Source organism: Anguilla anguilla, chromosome 4 (assembly GCF_013347855.1).
Source record: "Anguilla anguilla isolate fAngAng1 chromosome 4, fAngAng1.pri, whole genome shotgun sequence".
NCBI classification, from domain to species: domain Eukaryota; kingdom Metazoa; phylum Chordata; class Actinopteri; order Anguilliformes; family Anguillidae; genus Anguilla; species Anguilla anguilla.
Genome location: NC_049204.1, coordinates 18,433,336 through 18,455,954, shown reverse-complemented (window position 1 = coordinate 18,455,954; position 22,619 = coordinate 18,433,336). Strand labels below are relative to the sequence as shown.

The window sequence follows — 22,619 nt, the reverse complement described above, 5'->3', positions numbered from 1 at the left end:
CTGAAAGTATGTGGAACTTGACATCGCACATGATTCTAGTAAAACAGCTACTAAATCACTGATTGTATGTGCTTACAAGATGGGTAAGCATCTGACACACGTCAGGAGCCTGCATGGTTAAGCTGTACAATTTCAGCACATACACCCCATGCCAACTGTATCAAACTTGTAGCAAACTAATTATTATTATGACTAAATTGCGGCCGAAAAATAAATCTACTTCCGAGACCTCAAGGTCCACACACACTACCCCAAACCTAACCAAACAAAGGAGATTCTTATCATTCCCCAGGAAGCAAGCCTTATGCCAAATAACATAACACAACATAACATAATGGCAAGAACAGGCCATTCAGCCCTACATGCTCGCCATTTTCCTACAATTAAAGTGTACCTAGTGCTCAGTTCATCTACAAACTAGACAGTATCTAGCACCGTACCAAGCCTGGTCTTGAAAACCCACAGTTTCTACCTCTACTACACAATCTGGCAAGTTATTGCACACAGTGACTACTTTGCAAAAAAAATTACTTTTGCTAATTTCCATTTATGCCCCCTCATTCTACTAACAAACTCCATCACAAGTTCACTTTGTTAATCCATATTATGAATAAAGAAATAAAGCATAAGAATCCTTTTTATAAATCAACCCCTTTAATGTGCTCAGGCCTACTTATGACTTTCACCACTATGGTCTATGTTCAGATGGCAAATGCTACACTCATTTGAGTTTGACGGAATACAAATGATTGAATCCTTTATGTGATATGGATGTGAAAACAGATGACCTCAAAATGGCTCAGACATCCCTAAGGTCTCTTACTTGTGATGGGCACCTGGGTCATCACAAGTCATCTTGTCACCTTTTGTCAAACCCTATGTTGTTCCAATTCTGTGTTCCTGAGTTTTGTTTTCAACTGGCTACATGGGAGAGACTGAGCTCCTGTCTCTGTAACCGGAGCAGTGACGGAGAGAACAGAATTGGGTTTTTGTTACTTTTAGGAGCTGGTAATCCCAGTGTCTCAGCACTGCTTCGTTCCCACTGGCTGAATCCCCTGCTGCCCGAGGCTTGTTATCTTTTCTCCTCCCAACAGCAAACCTGCAGCCACTCACAAAGGAAGGTTCCACTGTGCACCAAAGGCAACTTAATGGCTTGTTTAAATCCAAATAACTTTCACGAAGAGGTGTCCACACTGTGGGTTGTTCAATCTACCCTTCTTTGAACTCAAGAAAGCACTTTTTTGTGCATTCGGAAATTTGCATGCTCAACCTACAGCCACGGGGGTCAGATTCTTTTGCTTATCCTTTCAAATTGGCCCCCAGGATAAAATGGTGGCTAATCACCACGGTGACCCAAAAAAACAATTTGGCGACTGTTTCCTGCCACTCAGGCCCCAGCAGGTCTAGCTCACATCAGTCCAGCTCATTGACCGTGCGGCTTAGTAAGGACGTGCCACTGCAGAGGGCTTTCTGTCCTACTGAGAAAGTGCTTTCTCTAAATGAGCTTAGCTAGCATCTGATACAGGATGCAACCAAAAGCAAACACTGGCACCTTGAGGATCAGAAACAGAGAATCAAATTAATCCCTTTTTTCTTTAAAAAGCATCCTTTCGGTTTCTTTTAATTTTACCATGTGGTGGAGTCTGTAGGGTGACTGTTCCACAACCCACATACAAATCCTCCTCCTGCCCCCCAACCGCCCCTTCCCCCCAGCCTAAGGGTCTGATTCTCCACCATGGCTCTTTCTGCACTGTGATGCAATCTCTATCTGTAACCCTTTCCCTGTGTCTGAATGAAGTGGAAGAGATATACTGTCATCTCTCCTTTGTTTTAAAAAAACAAAAAACTAATTTTAAACAGTAGTTTTTCAAGTAGATTAAAAGTTGGGGTTTCTGTAAAAATAAAATTGGACCGATTTCTCGCATAATATTCTGATGCTATTTTGATGCTGTGGATTTTTAACACCAGGATATAATTAATGCCTTGAATAACTAAAGCAATCTGCCTACTCCATTATTCCAAGCAAAACACCAAACCTCATGGGAATACAATGGTATATAGGCATATGCCACGCAACATGGCAATCATCAAATGCTCTTCATACGGCCAGGTGCTTTAGTGAATTAACCTAAAGGAACGCACATCCCATTACAGGCAAACAGGTCGCTGTTTGATTTTCAAAGTTTGTTTAACAGACGGAATCATTTCACTTCAAATCAGTAAAGTAATTAGAGGGTATTAGGCTGTCTGGAGCATTCAGGCAAACCACTACCACCCAGATCTTCCTCCATCAGAGCAGGAATGTCTCGTATTCCGCATCGGCCAGATTAGGCCGTTCGGTGGCTCTGGGGTCTCACAGCACATCGCCTCACAGGAACGCTAAACTCCTTTAAGGAACACAATTTGAGCGATGGCCCTTGGATGGACCTCCAGTACAAACTCTCATACGGAAAACTATTATACGGAAATGCAAAATAAAGAGTAGGCCAGAGCAAACCAGAAGAACACATATTTGGTATTTGCAATATGGCCACCATACCATGTTATCTGTGTGACTTGTACATGCAAGCAGAGCATTGTTTTTAGAGGTATGGCAAACATTTTTAGCTGTGGCCACTATATCACATGAGATACAAGTGAAAAATAGCAATGAAAATAATTCCACTGTCTCCGCCTGTACACAAAGGAAGCATGACTAAAACGACACTGCTTAGACTTCATGGCCTGGAAACAACAGAGAACTTCAGAAAACCTTCAGGCTAAACAAATTCACCAAGGTCTTCACAATAGATAAGTAGTTTCACTTAAAATCCCATTTTATAATTTATGCTTCAGAAAATAGTTGACATACAAAATGAGGTAATGAAGCAAATTGAAGGAAAATTAGCTAAAGTGTGAAATGTGAACATCTGGGAATTAATATAATGTTTTATATCAGTTGCCAATTATATTAAATCTGTAATATAAGTGTTAGACATGCTTGAAAAATTACCTTTGTGTGCTTCGTGTTTCATACAATGAAACATTATCCCCTGCTCCTGGAATCAGTTAGCCTTGAGAAATTTGTAAGCAGGGATTTATTGTAACAAGTCAGTCTTGCATGAGTGGAGCAATCACTCTGGCATCTTGTGGCCAATCAGAGCATAGTAAATCCTTTAAAGCAGGGCATAAATCTGTGAGGTTTTATAGGCAGGTGTGTTACAACACGTGCCAGCAGTGCAGGTTTATAGCTGCAGGTATCAAACAGCTGATGAGCCGAAGATTTAGAGCAGGAAAGGGTAGTGTGACTTCCTGTCTGAAAGTCTTATTTCCAGTTAAGCCCTGGGGGCTCAAAGATGACAGCCAATCAGAACAAAGGGAAAGTGTAGGCTTGGAAAAAAAAAGAAAAAGCTAATTGTATAGAACAGACTTTTGCGAGTATCATTACTACACTTGTAAAAAATAGGATGTAGACTTGTTCCGCCAGGTGCAGAAAAGCAGTACCGTGATAGTGCAGAGGTGTCAGTCCTACCTGTCGTAAGTCCAGAGTGATGGTCACCCAGTGGAACTGACGACCATTCTTGATGCTGGGGCTCTGCCACCATTGGTTGGTTCCGTCGATTGCATTGGTGATGGGGTGTCGTTCTATGATGCCAAAAAAGCACAAATCAGCTCTTTATTGCATGCATAATAAGTCTTGCTGTATTTGCAGGAAATTACAACACCTTAAGGTTATCTTGTCTATCCAATATCTCAGAAACGTAATGAACCCATACAGAAAAAAAATCATTTCACATAGATTTTATGATGCGTTTCTAATGCATGTGAAAATATGTAAAAATTGGTTGTTTTCATATATTCAGACATGTTTTTCCAATGCATGTGAAATATATGTACAATGCACTTAATCAAAAATATTTCTAAATAGTATTTCAAATATAAACATAAGGGCCAAATAAAATGTATGTCAAATGATTTTTTTTTGTATGGGATGGGTTCTTCCTTGCAGCGTCTATGTTTCAATACATCATTTAACATCCATCATTTAATTCAATCCACATTACTATTTTAAAATTTGCAACAAAAAAGTGGAAGGTTTTGGCATAATTATCCAAATACCATGAATGCATATTTTTACAGTTAATGAAACACATTCAGTTTAAGCCTGAATATGGAACAAGGCCATTAGAAACCGCAATGCCGAAGTTCAGAATCCACACCTTTTAGATTGGCACTTTGGCTGTCACAGGTCCGGCACTGCGGGTTCCGGATCCGGTGTCGTGGCACGTGCTCCACCAGCTTACAGTACATCTCAGGCTCAGGTTCACCGCAGGTAGCGTTGGTGGAGATCTCAGCATTGCTGGCCAAGTTGAGGATGGCAGGGAAGAGGCCTGGATAAATGTGGGGGGGGGAGGCGGCAGGGAGAGACATATCAGTAAGCCATGGCAGTAAGAGAAGGAAAGATACCTTCTGCACTTAATCTGGAGTATGAGCATGGGTACTTTAAAAGAAGCGCAGAAGAGAATCAAAGCAGCTTTAAAAGAATCAACATAGCTGTTGATTTTTGTTTCAGTGAGAAAAGGAATGAGATCTAAGAACAGGTACATGTTTAAAGTGCAAGGTCAGCATGTATCACCCTGGCTTAGGGTGTCCAATAAGCCGGCAGACATAGAGTTCATTATTACATAGATCAGATAGAGTTCACTATTTAGACTTTCAACATATTCAGTTAATATGAAGATAAAGGATGGCTACTTCAAAAGCATACCCAATGTTTTTGAAGATTGCCTTGAGCTTTTAAAATCAAACTCATATGTGCTTCTACTGGGTTTTGGGGCCACGTTCCAGTTTGTCTAGACTTGATACAATATGCTGGAATGTCAAGTGAATCATCTTGTTTGATGAAACCTCTAAAGGGAATAGAGTAGGGCTCTCTGTGTGGGAACACTGTAATTGTTCTGGTGGTGTGCAGGTCACCACAGACCACTGCTATGTGAAACACAGTAATTACTGTTCCAGAAATCAGGCATGTTCCCAGATTGGCCTCATGTCTTTTCAAAAGAAATATTGGAGTTATAGGTGTAAAAACAGGATTATGAGATGGAGATTTAAATTATCAAATGTATTTTATGTCATTTCTATACTTTTCAGTTTCTTCAAAATTATTTTTCTTATTTTGAAAACCAGCAGAAACAAGAGGCCATTGACCATTGAAGAATGAGGTGTAAAAAAAGCTGCAAAGCTCAAATATTCAGGGGCGCCCTCCCACCCCCACCCCCAAAGTGGTGAAAGCCCCCCCACCCTCTCACACCCTGCCTCAGATGAGAGACCTCCCTGAGGGAAGGCCCATCAGCACACGTCCAAAGCTTTTCAATTTGCCACTTTGCCAAAATGGTAGCTCTGCAGGGCATGTCTTTGAAGAACAGCCCCCCATCCCTCTAACACACACACATAATCCTCCCACATGTTTACATGGACCACTGATGGGTAAAATGATGTCTCGGACAATTGATGGCGGGTGAACTCTATTCATCTGGTCTCCCTTAGAGGCTGGTGATAACCCCCTAGGTCTTTGTCTTTCACCAGCTACACCTCAGCACTCTAGAAGAACAATAAAAAGGGCACAAAGGGTGTTCTACAACTAAACACTACAATCTGACCAGTCCATGTCTATGAAAGGCTAAAACTACCAAATTCGCATGGCGCAAAATACAACCTGCAGAACTATTCTATCCACTCAATACCAAGAAAGTTTTCCTCTCATTACAAGAAGACATCCACAACTAGTGTATCAATTCAACAATGACTCACAAGTGTTCTTGGAGAGACACTTTGTTCAATACAAATTCCAGCTGAACTAAAATGCCCTCAAAAGCATTATTCAGCCATTTAAATGTTAAAAGCGCTGTAGATAAGAAATAAGACAGATAAAAAGTAATTGTTCTGATTGTGTGGTTAAAAGGCATCTCTGTGTCTAGCCATTGCATGTCTGATAAAAAGGGCCATTGACCACTACCCACTCAACATTCACTATTTCTCAATGGGAATAGTTTCAGTAAAAAACAGACAATCACGAAAGGCTATTGTTTCTTCATGCAAAAGATTAAAGTCTGAATCAGACTAGACCACTAAAAATAGTGAAAAATACAAAAACATTAAAATAATTCATTTAAAAACCATACAGGAACAACGACCAGATTTCAGTCATCCTGATAAATGTGTTATAAAGTACTGAATTATAGGATATATCCAGATGTTTTCTTTTTTTTAATATACAGACATTAACAATTTCATATTTTTATATTCAAACGTCTGCCACTCGTCATTCAGGATATGGTACTTTTTTATTCAACTTCCCCAACTATCTGTCCTAAGGAATAGGTCAGTCAGGCATAGTACCCGGTATTCCGAATTTTAAAGGAAACTTCATACACAAAGAATACTTTGCTGGAGAAAGAGGTCCTTTGACTGAACTGCAAACCTTGCGAATGAAATATGTTAAATGAGCCATAAGTTTCAGTATGTTAACATACTTTCATATGTAATTAACACATATATCTCAACCTGCTGCTGAAAAGTCACATCTCCTGCACTTTAACTACAGTTCACTTGAATGGGCCCTGGCCTCACCCTCATGTGCACTAGTTAAGAGCCCAAACCAACACGACAGAAGAAGCCGCATTTCAACTACGCCATCACTTATGTTTAAAAGTGATTGCTACTCTTGTGACACCACCAAAAATCCAAATAAATAAATGGCATAAGTAACTGAATATACTATCTCAAAGTCTCCACTGTCTTCCAACACACAACAGTGTCTGAGAGTTAGTGCCGATGAACTCTGGGTGTCTGGGTGACAGGGATGAACCGTAAATCACGCTGAAGAGACAGACGTGCACTGTGCCTAACAGGAGGAGCACAGCTGCTCCTTTCAGTAAAGTCCTGCACTCATCCCCCTCATTTGTGTGTTGTTCCAGGTGACCTGGTGATCATGTAGGTAAAGGCTGCCAAGCACCTGCTTTTCACACATTCAGACAAATACCGCTTGGGACTTTATTGCACTGCCGTCCCATCAATGACTGCATGAGAACCTAAGGGCCAAATGAATGAGAACCTGTGGACCAAATGAATGAGAACCTGTGGACCAAATGAATGAGAACCTGCAGACCAAAGCTCTGGGCGGTTCCTTGTTATAGAACCAGACAAATCTGAATGAAAAAGAAGAGTAACTGGAGTTATAATCAAGCGGTTATTCAGAACACACCAGCTTGATTAAATGAAACCCTGCAGGCTCACAAGAGATAAGTGTTACTGTTCTCCCCCACAGCCATGCCCACACAAGTTTTATCAGAGCAACAAAATTTGTTTTTCTCTGTCACCTGATTTCCATACCTCAGTTTCAAATAATTAAGAGAACCCGAACACTGTTCATGGTGTCACTGCACACAGGATCATGTTAACAAAAATTATATATATTGAATAAATTAATAAAGAAAATAAGTTAATTAATAAAAAAATTATAAACTAGTGAATGCAAGACAATTACAGACAATTTGTGCCATCTCAGGGTTCCACATGTAAACTATGTTTCCATGTTTCTATTACGATGGTGCACTTAAATATACTTTGCTCAGGGGGATTAATGAAATATGTTTAAGTAATGAAGGGATTTTAATCATGATTAAAGGTGAGAGTAGGATGACAAGCTGATTGATGTACATTCTTTCTGCTTTCTTCATCTTTCTATGGTTCAATAGTGGTCAGAGGTCAACTTTTCCACTGACCAACGAGGTAGGCTTTCAATGCAGCACAATGTTTGGACAGTGATCCCCCATGATTGACTTATCTGAACCAAATCAGTTCCCAAAGGTTAACTCATCAGAATGCTCCTGGATTACTCCAGCAGATTCTGCTCAGCCTCGGTTATCTTTGGAATGCGGTGGCCAACAAACACAAAGAAACCTTTCAACAGTTCAATCATTGAAACCATCTGTGTTAGCGGTGAAGAACTGTGAGCTTCACGTTTGAGAAAAAAGATGCCACTATTAGGGCAGACTAGGTCAGCCGTGCTACGCAGGGATCAATGAAACTGGAAGCCCTTTAGATGACAGACGGTCACTCAATTACTAACTTCTCTTTGGTCCCCTAAAACATAAGATGGTTCAAACAGAAAGCTCTTTTTGTTTTAGAAATACATTTCCAATGCTATGGTTGACATTACAAGTCAAGTATATTTCTACACACTCTACCAATTTACATGAAAAGTTATCAGTTCTACAAAACCCATGAAAAGCAAATGTAATGTAATGTTTGAATGTAAAATGATTGATATTAACAAAAATGTACAGTATTAATTAGCTCTGTAAAGGCAGTTGACTTAGTGTATTTGTCATATCCACGTATACAATTTCCCAAGAGTTCACTCTCAGATACAAATGCACTTTTTGCAGACACCTTAAAATTAATCTCCAATGAGTTATACATTTAAAAAAAATGATAAATACAAGGTTATCTACAAAATTACAAGATACTTAGCTACAGAGCTTTTCAATGAACAGGCTAATGGTCCTTTTGTGTGAGAAAGTCTTATGTCATTTTTATGCACAATGAAGCACAAACCAAAAAAAATCCCATCAATTGACCATCTGACCATCCCCCGCCCACACAAAAAACTCCCCCACCCTCAAACTCTGCAATAAATCCCACCCCCATTTCTTTAGAAAACTACACTGTGGGAAGAAAGAAGAAAGACTAGTAAATGGGTAAACTACACAAGGACATAAATATAAAATATACTCACAAAACAAATGAACATTTCTCTTGTGACAGTGAGACGAGAAAAACACTTCAGAGGGGTGACTGGGTCTACAAAAGACCATATGCAATGTCAATCTCATTCTGCTACTTGATAACATTTGGTAGTTCATCGCTAAAGTAAGATGCGTGCTTCTTTTCATACATCAACAAATTCACAAATAACACATTTAAATAGCCTACACCCTTCAAATGATTAACCCTGCAGTGAAACAGTGATTCCGTGCTGTAAAGCGGCCCATTAGGAAAATTAGTGGTGCAAGTTCATGCTTTGCCATTCCAGACCTCCAGCATCCCTTCCTGCACTAATAAATAACTCTTGTTGCCTAGAGGCAACATGCACCTTCACACAGAGCTAATCCTCTCCATTGTCAACACAGCTGGGAAGACACTGTTGAGTGGAAGTGAGGGTTGGGGTATAGTGTGAGTAGGGTCAAAGAGCACAACTAAACTCCAAAATTAAGACAAATAAATAACAGAATAAGTTAACTCAGTAAGTAGGGAAAAGTGTAAGGAATCACAAGAAGCAGAGAATGTATGTCAGTACATTGATAGAACAAAAACATGTTTGAAAAAATCTTATTGTGTTTATATTGCTACTTTGTTAGGCCATTGTTGAATGGTTTGCTTTCTATCACATGCAAATGTTAACAGAGAAGGGCTGTCTACAGTAACACAATCAATATGGTAAAAAGCTTTCAACATGGGTGATATCAGATAAGATGAGATTTGCATGAGATGATCTCTTCAAAGCATATATACTTTGAACTTTCACACAAAAAATGTGTTTCAAAAGAAAATACTATAGCTGTCATACCTGATTATTATATGGCAAAGAAAATGATCTACAATTTCTCACTCTGTATGTTCTCTGTCTTTGCTTTTGTACTGCAAACTTAATCATTTTAAATCATTGCAGGGCTTGCAAGGCTAAGTTTCTTGTGTGTTTAAACTAGAATCACACACCCGAAGCTACTTTTTGGGCATGTCAGTGATTTGGTCTATGAGTACTGTAACTGAACAGATTTCTGCCTAAAAGGTATGTCCAACCCTAGTAGAAATTACTGCATGTGCTGTGACACAAATTAAGCAAGGCCAGACAGCTCCAAAGCAAGGAGAAAGTTGCATGTTGCATGTGCTGTTGTGAAAGACATTTGAGACCACTGACCATGATGGAATCAAGGATTTCTTTCAAAAAACATAATCGGGTATGGCATGAAAGAAAAAAACATTACGTATTCCTCGGCTGCTGAAATTAAGCGTAAATGTTAAAAAGCACAATGATTCCTTAAATTAAATGACCAAGATCAGGTGAAAACACAAATGTGCAATGTGTTTCAATTCAAGTGAAATAAAGATCATTATGACCTCAGTTCTTAGCAAAATAAAATTACACAAATGGTCAAAGTACCAATCTATGTTGGTAAAATATTTTTAGTTTAAAAAATCCATACAAATATAGGATGTGCTTCTTTGCATATGTTCACTCCAACAACTTCTTCCTTTCACACCCTCATAAGGTCACTAAAATGAGGGTGAATGTAAATGTTGAGGAATAATCTAAAAAACATAACACTGAAGAACGTACTAAAAAATAAGGCACAAAATGTTCAACTGACACAGCATTACACAGTTTCCATGATATTTTCATCATCTTCCTCATATTTATTAATTTTCCACAACATATCCTATTCAGTGTCACAAAGGACCTAGAGACTATCCCAAAAGGAAAAGGCCAGTAGTTGAATATCATTTCCACATCTGTCCACTGCTGGGCAACAAACCGATGATCCAAAGATACCAAACCTTATCCAACAAAAGAGGGAGACACTCTCTGACTGTCTGTGCAGTCAAACATACTTGAAAGTAAACAAAACTTTTCTAATTAAATAGTATGAACGTGACACAAGTGATAATTCTATGATGATAAGAGCCATATATTTAATGAATAATCAATTGAAAATGCATCTGACTCCATACAAAGTGATATGGAGAGGATTTTTTAGAATTAGTCTTGTAAATTATAGATGAAAGCATGTGTATAATACTTGTTAACTTCAAAAGCCTTAACAGCAGCCAGCAGGTCTCACTGATCAGTGATAATAGCTGGTATGCAGGAAAAGAGGTGAAAATCATGCATTCTCACAGAAGACTGCCATGATGGACTGTTTGTTGCCACCTGTTAATCTCACTGGGGGGTCAAATTAACCAGGGGATTGTAAATTACAATCCCAATCACTGGTGAAAAATCTCATTAGTATGGTTGTGTTATGTGGACTCCATTTGGAATCACCCTGACTTTTGTTGTACTCTTGTTGGCATCACTTTCGATTGTTTTACTTTGATCGGAATTCACATGGTCTTTCAAGTCAGAGCAAATGGTGCTAAGGACCATCACCTCTCCCGTGATTCTGACTAAAGTGCTAAATAAATTAGGCCGAGTACTACAAACTCAAGCCTGTTTCCTCCATTCACAGATGCTCCTACACAATGCTTAATTCTAGACTGAGTCTTTGTCACCAGAACATTATGCTGCATTTATATATTTGGGATTAAGACAAGTCTCATGACCTATTATAATCAGGCAAAACGTAATCATGTGCAAGGACATGCAAGTTACTTATACATCCAGCACACAGGTACGTACAGTGGCCAATTGAGATTACTGACTAACTGTACTAAATGGTGCAATATATTTATATTTCAAAGCATGAATCATAAATGCTACAGCTAAATTACGTGGAAAAGTGCATGCGATCTATGTGTATATGTATTGCATGTATATTACAAAATATTAAATAATTCAAATAATAAAATTAATTATAACAGTCTATAATATCATTACGTATTGTAAATAGGTGTTATTTTGTAAAATGCCACATCGTGGAGGAGTACAGAGAGTATACTCTATGGTGAGTCACGTAACAAAGCATAAAGTCACGTCTGGCATTACCATTCATTTGTATTATAAAGGCCTGGAATTTCTTTCATTTTGTGAGAGCCTCTCTTGAACACTTCGCAATGGTCATTGCGTTGGCAAGTAAACCGACTGCAAGCTGTTGGCTATTTGAAGTAGAAGGGTTTGTTACTTCATCCGCATGTTAATAAGAAGCTTACACTGCTTTGAACAAAAGTGCAACACGATAACAAACTGCACACATAGACAACATGTGTAGTAGTTATAGTTCGTATTTCAGATAAACTACAACAAAAATAAAGGCCAAGAAACGTAATATATTACTCAAAAGCAAATGTTAGGATTAAAAGTAGGCAACTGTTAATTTTATATTGCCCATTTTTTAGTTAAGTTTTAATAGGATGGTAATGCAACCACGCATAAGCCCCCAAGTTTTTATATAATGACAAGGAAACTTTATTTACATGTGTAACCACATTTCAGGAGGGAAATATTAAAAGGTATAAGTTCATTTTTGTCATCTCCACAAGTATTTATCAAAAATATGTTTCCGCTGTTTCTGGACCTCGTGTTCAAAGATCATTCAAAGAAAATGCAGAGTCAATAGGAAAGGCATTATTTCCAGCTCACCTCTTTGCTGGCACTCCACAGATGATGCACAGAGAAGCACTATTACAATATAGCCCTTCATTTCACTTCCAGCACGTGGATCTGTGTTTATCAATTACGTCTCTGGATAAATATTACGGTGGTGTTTTCCCACGTTTTGATTGATCCTGGTAGCCTTCTAATTTCTTTCCATTCGGGTTTCTGTGTCTTCTCCTCAGTTAACACACGGTAGGGTCCCCCTCTGCACTCTCCTTCTGCACCCTCTCATCCGGCACCAACTTTTGTCTCAACTTTTCATTCCATCCCGCTACAAAGTCGCAGGCACTCTGGAATGCACCATTGCCCAGGAGAGTAGGGGTGTGAGAGCAAATGGCAGATAAAATAGAATCGTCCTAACTAATTTACGGAGATGCAGGTTTTGTACTCAAACTTCTTTATTGATGTCCTTTTACATCTTACAATTAAAAACGAACTCTGTAAGCTTCTACACTGTTTGAAAAGTATAGGCCAGCATAGTATACGTGGACAAACGTGGATGCTGTCAAATAATTTTTCGTGCCTTGGGCGATATTCATGTCTTTCACAGAATATACTTAAGTCACAAACGATAAAATTGATTGTATTTATTTGCCGCCTTTCGTTATCGTTGAAATGATCAACTATGCCTAAACAGGCCAGCTGATAATATAATAATATGAAGCAAACTAATAATACAAATAACAGAATATTTAAGAATAGGTCTGCTCTATTTTATAACATAGATAAAGTAGGGGGATAAACATTCATATCCAAATATGGGCAAGTTCCTCGGTTTTGGGAGTTCCTGTTTAGTTTGGGAATGCAACCCAGAGTCACAGTGGAAAGTTATCTCTCTAACTGTATTTGCATCATGCATTTACAGTTCCATGGAACCATAGTTGAATGTGCTGCATCGTATGCCACACATTTGTTTTTATATTATCAGTGAGACTTCCTGGTTAAACAGTTAAAAAAATAAACAACATGAACATAGGAATAGTCGTTATTACGTAAAATTCCAGTTGTCTCTTAAAGGAGTTCTCAAAAAGGGATCCAAAAACAACCTTGTTTTAAAATACTGGGAAATTCACCAACTAGTATGTGAGCAGCACATAGTACTACCAAAGGTACATTAGCAAAAAAAAAAAAAGAAAACACCTGTGGCTGACTCTAGGTACGGCAGTTTATCAATTCAGCAAGCAACCAGACATCCTGCCAAGCTGTCTTGATGAGATGAAGGCTGATGTTCCTGTTTCAAAATGACAGTTGAAAAAATACTGGGGCTTCCTCAGTTTGTGCATACATTCCTGGCAATTGATTCTGGCTAATAGTTCTATGACCTCACACTGGTAAGCAAAATCTATTGTGAAAGACAGCTTCTGTCAGCCTCGTCGTCTGGACTTGCAGCTGAAGGCTCTGTAAATCCATTTTTACAGTATTTGAAAGTATGGCTAAAATCTGTATTTCAAATATATTAAATAAAGAATACATAAATGGCAATTGATTAAATGATAGAACAAGTAAATTTCCAGCAGGGACACTGGTTTTTATCTGTCGGGACACAACACAAATATTGAATCCAGGCCTTGGATGTCTGTATGCTATTTGCTGTATAATCACATATTTTGTGGGTCCTGTGAGGTTTTTCAGGGTAGGTGCAATATATATCTGTAAATCATAAATTCCTGCTGAGTTCTGTGCAGTTTTACAGGACGAGATATAAGGCTGTGGGCCACTAGGGATACATATAAAGGGAAAGGAAAGAAATGTAGAAACCAAACCAATGCATTCATTATGGGATTCTGCATTTGAAATAGCAAAATGCCTGACCTCTTGGAAATGCATTCAAAAGGGTACTGCTCCAAGTCAGGGGAAGCAGATGCTTAGTATGTTGTACTTTTGAAGAGGATGTTTAGTCTGTATATATGTGCTGTTTGGCCACCATCAAACATTCTTCAATGGCAGTGCAATGAAGGCCATCGAACAGTTTCTGTTTGTGCTGCTTAGAGTCAAAAAATACTGCACTGTTATACACCCTTAAAAACCCATATAAACATCATAATTCGTCTGTTTGTGGGAGACTTGTGAAACAACAGACACAATTAAAATAAAAGCAACCAAATAATCAGTAAACATTTTATAAATATTAGATTAGATTGACAAACTAATCAGTGGGAACAGACAGTTTATAAATTGGACAAAATATTGTGAGGCAGTGAAAGTCTATGGTGAGCCCAGACAAAAAGAAAAAATGAAAACATGAACAAAACAATGACATCATTGTAAAGTGCCTCGTAGTGCTATCAGACTGACAAGTCAGCCACACACTGTAAAAGATGCTGTCTAAAATAGGTAGCTGATCAGACTTCTCACTTAAGTTCTGACCAAATTGATATATGTATTGCTTTTAATCCTCCTTTTGCTGCATCTGGTTAGTTATTTGAAAAGACTTGTGCGAATGTTGGTGACTCCATAGAAACTAGAAATCAGTTGGCAAAAACAATTAGATCCTTATTTCTTTAAAGTCTCAGCCATGTTGATATCTGGCTACGTTATGGCCATTTTTAATCTCAATAGGCATTATCCCTAAAGTGTGGAAGACAGCCCATGTGCTTCCATTGCACAAAGGAAGGGACAAAAAGGACTTAAATCATTATAGGCCCATATCTAAGTTGTCTTGCCTAGTGAAGGTATTGGAGTCATTGATAAATGACCAACTCAGAAAGTTTTTGTCTTCCTCTTCTATGCTAAATCCCTTTCAGACTGGGTTTAGGGTGAGGCACAGCACAATCCCTGCAGCCTCTCTGGTTTTAAATGGCTCTGTGTCGGCTCCTGAAAGTATAAATCACTGTGCTGTACTCAATTTATACAAAGGCCTATGACACAGTCGATCTTCCACTACTGTTACACAGGTTATCCAGTAATGTTTTGGATCTTGGGGTCTGTGGTTTCAAAATTACCTCTCTGATAGGTATCAGTGTGTAAAGGTATGTGAGACCCTTCAACTTTCATATATTACCAAAGGTGTTCCCCAAGGTTAAGTCCTGGGACCAGTTTTGTCCACTATCTATATCAACAACATTGTTGCATTCCTGAACACCTGTAATTATCATCTGTATAATGGCAATACTGCTTTGTACCATCAATCTGACTCTATACAGTCTGCTGTCTGTTTACAAAAACAACTTAGTATGCTTCAACTTGTCATGAACTCAGAAAAAACAAAGTATATGCTGCTTTCTAGAGCTAGGGCAAATAACCTCTATATCTGCTCATTAACTGGTATGCTCATTGACAGGGCCCTCACTGGAGCTACCATGGCATTTCAAAAGATGGCAAACTCACTTTCAAAATTCATATTGATAATTTAACAATTAAGTTGCGATTAAGGCTTAGCTACCCTTATAGACACAAAACTTGCTTCCCCATGTCATGCAGAAAGAAACCACATCAAAGCACCATTTTTATCACTTTTAGACTATGGTGACATATTGCATAGACATGCAACTGCTACCCTTATGCCATTAGATGCTGTCTATCACACTGCCCTCAGATTTGTACAGCTACAGAACCCATTACTGTGTCCTGTATAATAAGATTGGCTGGTCTTCCCTGTCATAAAGATGTAATCATCACTGGTATGTTTTTATTACATACCAGTTATTACATTACTTCATTATAAAAGTCAACAATTTACACATGCTGAAATGCATACATTTGTTTGTACTGGTGGGCGAAAAGGGGAAAAATTATTCCAACAGTGAAAGTTTCTGGTAGTCCTGCAATGGAACACATTTTACTGGGTTCACCCATATCCTTAAGACATAAGGTCAATATCAGTCATTACTTAAGAGTACAAATTAAACGTCTTTACCCCACGTTAAAGAATTTCTCTCCTGCAGAGAGGTTGGCTTTTCACGAAGACAATGCCCCGCTCAATAGAGCATGAGTCTCCCCCAGTGGACTGAAAAGAATGTACTGACATTATCTGTATGCCATGGCCTTCTCAGTCACCAGACCAGACCAGACCACAACTGAATAGAGAATTTATGGGATATTCTGTAACAAAGACCGAGACAGCTCCAGCTTTCTACTGTCATCAACTAAGCAAGAGCAGATTGACTTTTTCGTGGAAGACTGCCATCATTTTCCTCCCCTGCAGAGTTCCAGATGCTGGTAGATGCTATGCCACAGTGTGTACTAGCTGTACTGGACCCCAAGTGATGGCCTAACATCACAGGCACAAAGTAAAAACCACCAATAGTATTTCAGGGATTTGTACTTTTAAATATTTTTTAATATGTTATATGTATATGCGGAATCCTTTTTTGAAAATGTACTTACATAATAGTAAATGAAAACATTTTGAAAAAAGCCTTCTACTTTTTTACTTGACTGCTTTTACTAAAGCTTTGTGGGTTAGAACCATGGTCTGTTTGAGCTTAGTTCACAGCACTGATGTGGGTTTTTAATTTTTGCCCCTAGTTGCAGGTCCAGAATCAATTTTCTATTGTTAGTCTAATGGTTATGGTTAATATTTGGGAGGCTAAGTAAGTCCCATATCTGCAATTAGTGCCGAAACCTGGTGCCACACTGTTGGCTTAACATAGTCACTTAACATTGTAGTCACTGTAGCAATCTCAGTAAATTGAATCAGTCTAATGTAGGACAGTTTTATACTCTGGCTCAGCTCGATATTTCTGTAGGTAACAAAATGTTAGTCTTGAAATATAGAGGGAACTACCAGCATGGACTGAAACCAGGGTGAACACCTGTAGAGCATGTTTATGTTTATGAAGGGCTATATTGCAATTGAACAATGTTGCCCCTGTCTACCAAGGCTTGTGGAAAGCTCTGCATTTAATAATCTCGTCTTCTGTTCCTTTATTGAAGCAGTGCCTCACTAAACTCACAGCCAGGACTGTGTATCCTTCAGACTAATGCTTTTCTTAGTGTGCACCTTTCATTTTGTCTGCAATGGAATCCATTTTATTTTGAGAGATGTATTGTTAACATATTTCCCATGTAAGTCTTCAAAAACATCGAAGTAAATTATCCTTGCTACAAATAATTGGTCACAATCTACTGTCCGTGTATTTAATGACTACTTGTGTATTTTTTTATTTTATCTATTTAATTTTTTGACAGGGAAATATGTTGTTAACTTGCAATGAAATCAATAAGCAAGCAATTGTCATGGTGCAGGCCATGAAAGAAAATAATATTGAATTACATGTGCTGGGCTGACTTTCATGGAATATGACTGCAATTTTCAAACAAAAGTGGACAATTTGAAAGAAGGAAGAGGAGGTTGTTGCCTTTTGTGTTCTGTCCGGTGGAGTCGGTGGTGAGCCACTGTTTTCACAAGAGAATTGGGATAGAAGGTGCACATTTCAGTTATCTGCCCTCTGGTGGTGATATATAGGCACTGAATCCCAACTGTAACAGTAAAATCTTGTTTGCAGTAAGATCTAGCTGTCAGATCATTTTAGTACCTTATTTATTTTTACCAATAAAACTGTTATAGTTGTGCCAGCTGTATCATTGATTGAGGCTGTAAGTCATTCAGTTTTAACATGGGTGTATTTTTTTTCTAGAATCATACATTGCATCAGATATTTTGCATTATAATTAGGCTACCAATATTAGGACTTATGGTGACAGAAGATCTAGTGGCAGGATGGAGGGCACTGCCACTGTGTGAGAGGGTGGCTGGAGGGAAATGAGAAAAAAGTATATCATTATATATGTGATGTATTTGTCTTATTTAAAAAAAGAAATTTGATCACAAAAAAATGTGTAAATTAAAAAATGAAACATGAAAATATCAACAGCACGAGTAAATGACTGAATTCAATCAGGTACGGACCTGTTTATAACTTAATCATATAAACACTGTGGCACATTCATATCTGCGTCCGAAAATAGCACTGCATTCTACCATCAGATATATTTATCTGCAGCCTCTGGTATGGTATCCATCGGGAAAATTAATCCGTCACCAGGCACAGTTCCCTGCATGTCGATACTCGGAAAGGCTGCTGTCAGTGCTTAACAGGAGATTAGTAACTGAGAAGGAGAGAAATGGCACAACAGTCCTGTGACCACTCTAATAGCCCTCGCATTCTTAAGGAGGCATTCAAGGGACAAAATAGGAGACATTCTGCTTGGTTTCCATATATATAATATTATATTCAAGGCTTGTTCTGAAGTTTTAAACAGAGAAGACACTTGTGTGGTCTGCAAAGGAAGGAACTAGCAGAAAGACTTTCTTAGCATTCCCAGACTTCAAAATAATAATCTACTGTTCTGCTATGTATTGTATGTGTGTGTGCTGCGCCATCTAGTGGGGTTCTTTTGTCTATCATAGCAAAATATACATAAGCTTCAACTGTTGCAGGGAAAAGAGATAATCAGCATATACTGTTTCATAACAATGATTTTAGTTGCCCCTGTGCTTTTCTTAATGAAAAAGAATTTACTGAGCTTAGAAAAACTTAAAGGGTGACAACTGTGGGTCATTTTGTTGTGACGTTGTGAGGAATACAAAAAACTACATTTACATGCTCATCACTGCAATCATATGAATGTGGGTACCTTGGTGCCTCTCTGTTTTCAAAATTCGATGTGACCTCTGAAGTGTTATTAGTCCATCCAAGTCTCTGTTCTATCTACACTGATCCTTAATGATGTGCTTCCCATGAACACCGCTGGCTAACGGAACTCACATGACAAATTAGCCAAAGGGAACAAACAAAAAGACACCTGCTACCCAATCAGTGAAGTCTTTCATTGGCTCTGTTGGCCTGTGTCCCTGGGTGGAGTATGGCTGCCTACTTCTCTCGGATTAGCCAGCAATGGCATATCCACAGTGTTCTCCTCCCTTTCACATCTTGCATCCTCTTGCATTGTCACTAGCTTTTCAATATTCTACGGCATGTTGAACATCTTTCATAACAGAGGATAGGGAGAGGATGAACAATGCTGTCTTCACGGGGAAATTTCAGGCTGAACAGCAGAAACGACTTCAAAAGAGCTTGCATTATTAATTGGCACGTCTTTATTTCTGTGAGGTTTTACTCCATTTGGTTATTTTGCTTCGGATGGGAAATGATTGGGGGGTGGTTAAAACCGAAAGTGCATTTGTACAATGTGTCTGACATGCAGCTGGGAGCTTGTTTACTGCGATGCCTGGCGTTCACAGCATTCTCCGCCCGCGCTCCGCTCTCAGTGAATTACGCCATTCTCTGTGCCGATCCTGGGTGATGGGGCAACCGGGTAAATCTTCCAGCTGGTCCTCTATCAAAGATGACTCATGAAAACCCATGGCAACGTGATAAAAGATGCCCAGGAGCCAGGAAAACAAAGACCTTCCCAAGCAAATTAACAAGGCCATAATCCCAGTCACATCATATATTGGACAGTAGCCTACCTCATTGAATGACAGCGGCTGTTCGCTCTCAGAGGTACGCAAATAAATAAACAAGCTCACTGATACCTATAGTGGTAGGCTATTTGCTCGCTACTGCTGTTGTTCGGCGCCTAGCTACATGCACATCTAAAGTTTATGTCTCCCGCAGGTGGGAACTAGTTAGGCTCCTCGGAGGTGCTTCATCACAGACGCTGCTGTTGTCAGAAACACAATTGGTTTTTATTCTCGAACGCTGTTTCAGCAGCCTGAACCAGATTTGACCACTTTGTAACGGCAATAGCCATATGCCATAGCAATGCTCGCTCCCTTCACATTCTTCAAAATATTACAAATGGCATCTTTACCTAGTGTAATAGGTTGGATCGTGATATCTTTATATCCATTTATCAAGTTGTTCTATTTTATTCAACATCTCATTTAGCGATTTAGTGCTTTTAACGGCATATTCCATTTCCCACTTGTTTTCGCTAAGTAGGAAGACGCTGCATTTCATAAAATTCCCTTGGTTGGATAAAAAGGCGCATAATGTATTTCGATTGTACCTATTTAGAAATATGACAAGCGTGCTGTTTATGAGAAAAAAAACTTTTTATACTTTCCAAAGGGAGTGTAGATAAATTGAGTTAATGACAACAGATCATCTGCTAATATCTATAGATATGTAGTGGGCAACAATTTACATAACTGAACACACAAACGAGGAACAAGCAGGTATCCTCCGAGTATTCATTATTTACAGCTGAAACAAACTTACTTGCATTTTTTCAGTAAGTTATAAGCAAAAGCGAAACTATCAAGACGTAAATCTTATTAAGCATTAATGTCATTGTCTCTTTGAATGAGTCTTTGATGGAATTATAACCAATGTAATCAGACAGCAACATTCCATTGTCATCCATTTTATTTATTTTTACTTTCAAATTTTTACTTTCAAAACTTTGAAATTTCGGTTTGTTACCCAGTTTTCTATTCTGTTTGTGAATCAGCATCTGCCTTCGTGAGCTCATTTTTATTGCTCAGACAGCCTTTGTTTCACTAGAAGGCATGCCCGTGGGTTAAAAGTGGAGCTGATTGTTGGCCCACGTTCAAGCCGCATGCGAGAGTGTGACCAATTTTCAAATCCTAACAAACGCACAGACACCAAGGAAAACTTCCGCCAGCCCAGCGTGGCGGAAATGCAAATGGGAATAGACTGGTGGCGTGAAAATTTTGCATTTATAACTCTTGAACAATAAATAACTAGCTGGTACCGCATAATCCACGACTCTCCGGCTCCCTTTATCTCTTTCAGCAGATAACCACGTGGAGCGGTCTCTGATTAGCCGCCAGTAGTCGGCGGGTAGCCCGATGCGTCGCAGGTATAAAGCTGACAAACAAACACGATGCGCAAATAAGGCTTTTGAAAGACATATCTTCACGTTTGATGACTGTTTATTTCTGTCTTCCCACCTGAGAGTAGACGGGGAAGTAGGCGGCGCTTTGCTGAAATCCTTCCCCGAGGGCCCCGTGTGAACCAGCGTGGACCCCGGCACCCCCGGGGCCTGGGGTAATCCTCCCCGTTTTCCCTGGGATAGCAGCGATTGAGAAGCACTTCTTCTGCTTATCACGGGTGCCATGCTCCATTATGGCCCAAGGGGCTCTCAGATAAGGCATCACCCACCTTCCTCCCCCACCATGTGAGTGACACTGACGCTGGAGCCTACCTGTAGACTTCTACCAGTTGCCATTGCCATTCACAGCTGGGGAAAAGACCATGTTTAAAAGAAACCTTTCCTCAAAACCACGACAATAAAAACAATGCGGCACATTCAGACACTTTATTTTATTTCTCACGAAGAAGGCAAAGAAAGCACACAAAGCAGTCTTCTTCCAGGACCGACACCAAGATTCAGCATCTATCGTTGACTTTAAAATAACTAGAACTGTCCTTTTTCTTCACACAGGCAAGTTATTCTTGGTAATTGCTAACCCCACCAAACTGTGGTTGTGAGGGCAAAAATGAACGCTGGATTTATTTGTAAATCAATTTTAAGGACAAATGTTGATTGAATCCTGGCCTGGACAACTTGCTGAAAATAAACCTTCTGACCCTGGTCTATGTTAAAGTTCCTTGTGCTGGCCTGGACACATCTGTCTTTAAGCACAAATGGCTCTGTGCTCAAACAAGGCAGATTATTTTGTGCCTTTAGGAGCAGCACAGCCCAGAGTTTCTGGGTCCCCAAGTTAACTTCCAGATTTATACTACATCACACATATATATATATATATATATATATATATATATATATATATATATATAATTGTATTTCATTCTTCGATTATTTTTCCTTAATTGTTTTGGAGATGGGTGGTTGTAAGGTTAAATGGCCCGGTCAACTTCACAGGTCAAACATGCAAGCTCGTGCTATTACATTACATTAAAAACTTACTTTGTCGATGCCCTCATTCGGAGTGGCTTACATGGCTTTATTTTAGAATACCTCCATTTTCATGTAGCAGGTTTTTAACCAAAGCAATTCTGGTTAAGCACCCTGTTCAAGTGTTTAAATGTATTTCGCTAATGTCTGAAAAGGGCTCAGTTTTTACACACCACATAACGAGTATGAAGCCCACTTCAGAATTACAGGTACCATTCAAGAATGTGCATTATCTGAAGAGACAGCAAAATGGTATCACAATTGCATCATATTTCAAATGGGTCACAGGAGGTATTCTAAATAACACACCACGTAAAGATCCATACCCATTATAGCAAAAAAAAAAGGGAAAGGCAATGTGTTGAAATATGCAACACTGAAGTAACAAAGTGCACCTTGTGATTCCAAAGATCTGCGAATCCAAATCCAAAAG

General features: G+C 39.0%; 1 protein-coding gene across 1 annotated transcript in view; it reads right to left on the bottom strand.

The window, feature by feature from the left end:
- lama1 (laminin, alpha 1) overlaps nt 1–12,617 on the bottom strand; it is a 54,217-nt gene extending 41,600 nt beyond the window's left edge. The window contains exons 1-3 of the mRNA XM_035415417.1: nt 12,341–12,617; nt 4,200–4,370; nt 3,512–3,624 (exon numbers count right to left, since the gene is read on the bottom strand). Coding sequence (XP_035271308.1) covers nt 3,512–3,624; nt 4,200–4,370; nt 12,341–12,401 — 345 coding nt within the window. The 5' untranslated portion in view covers nt 12,402–12,617. The remainder of the gene's footprint in view (nt 1–3,511; nt 3,625–4,199; nt 4,371–12,340) is intronic.
- Nucleotides 12,618–22,619: the final 10,002 nt, after the last annotated feature.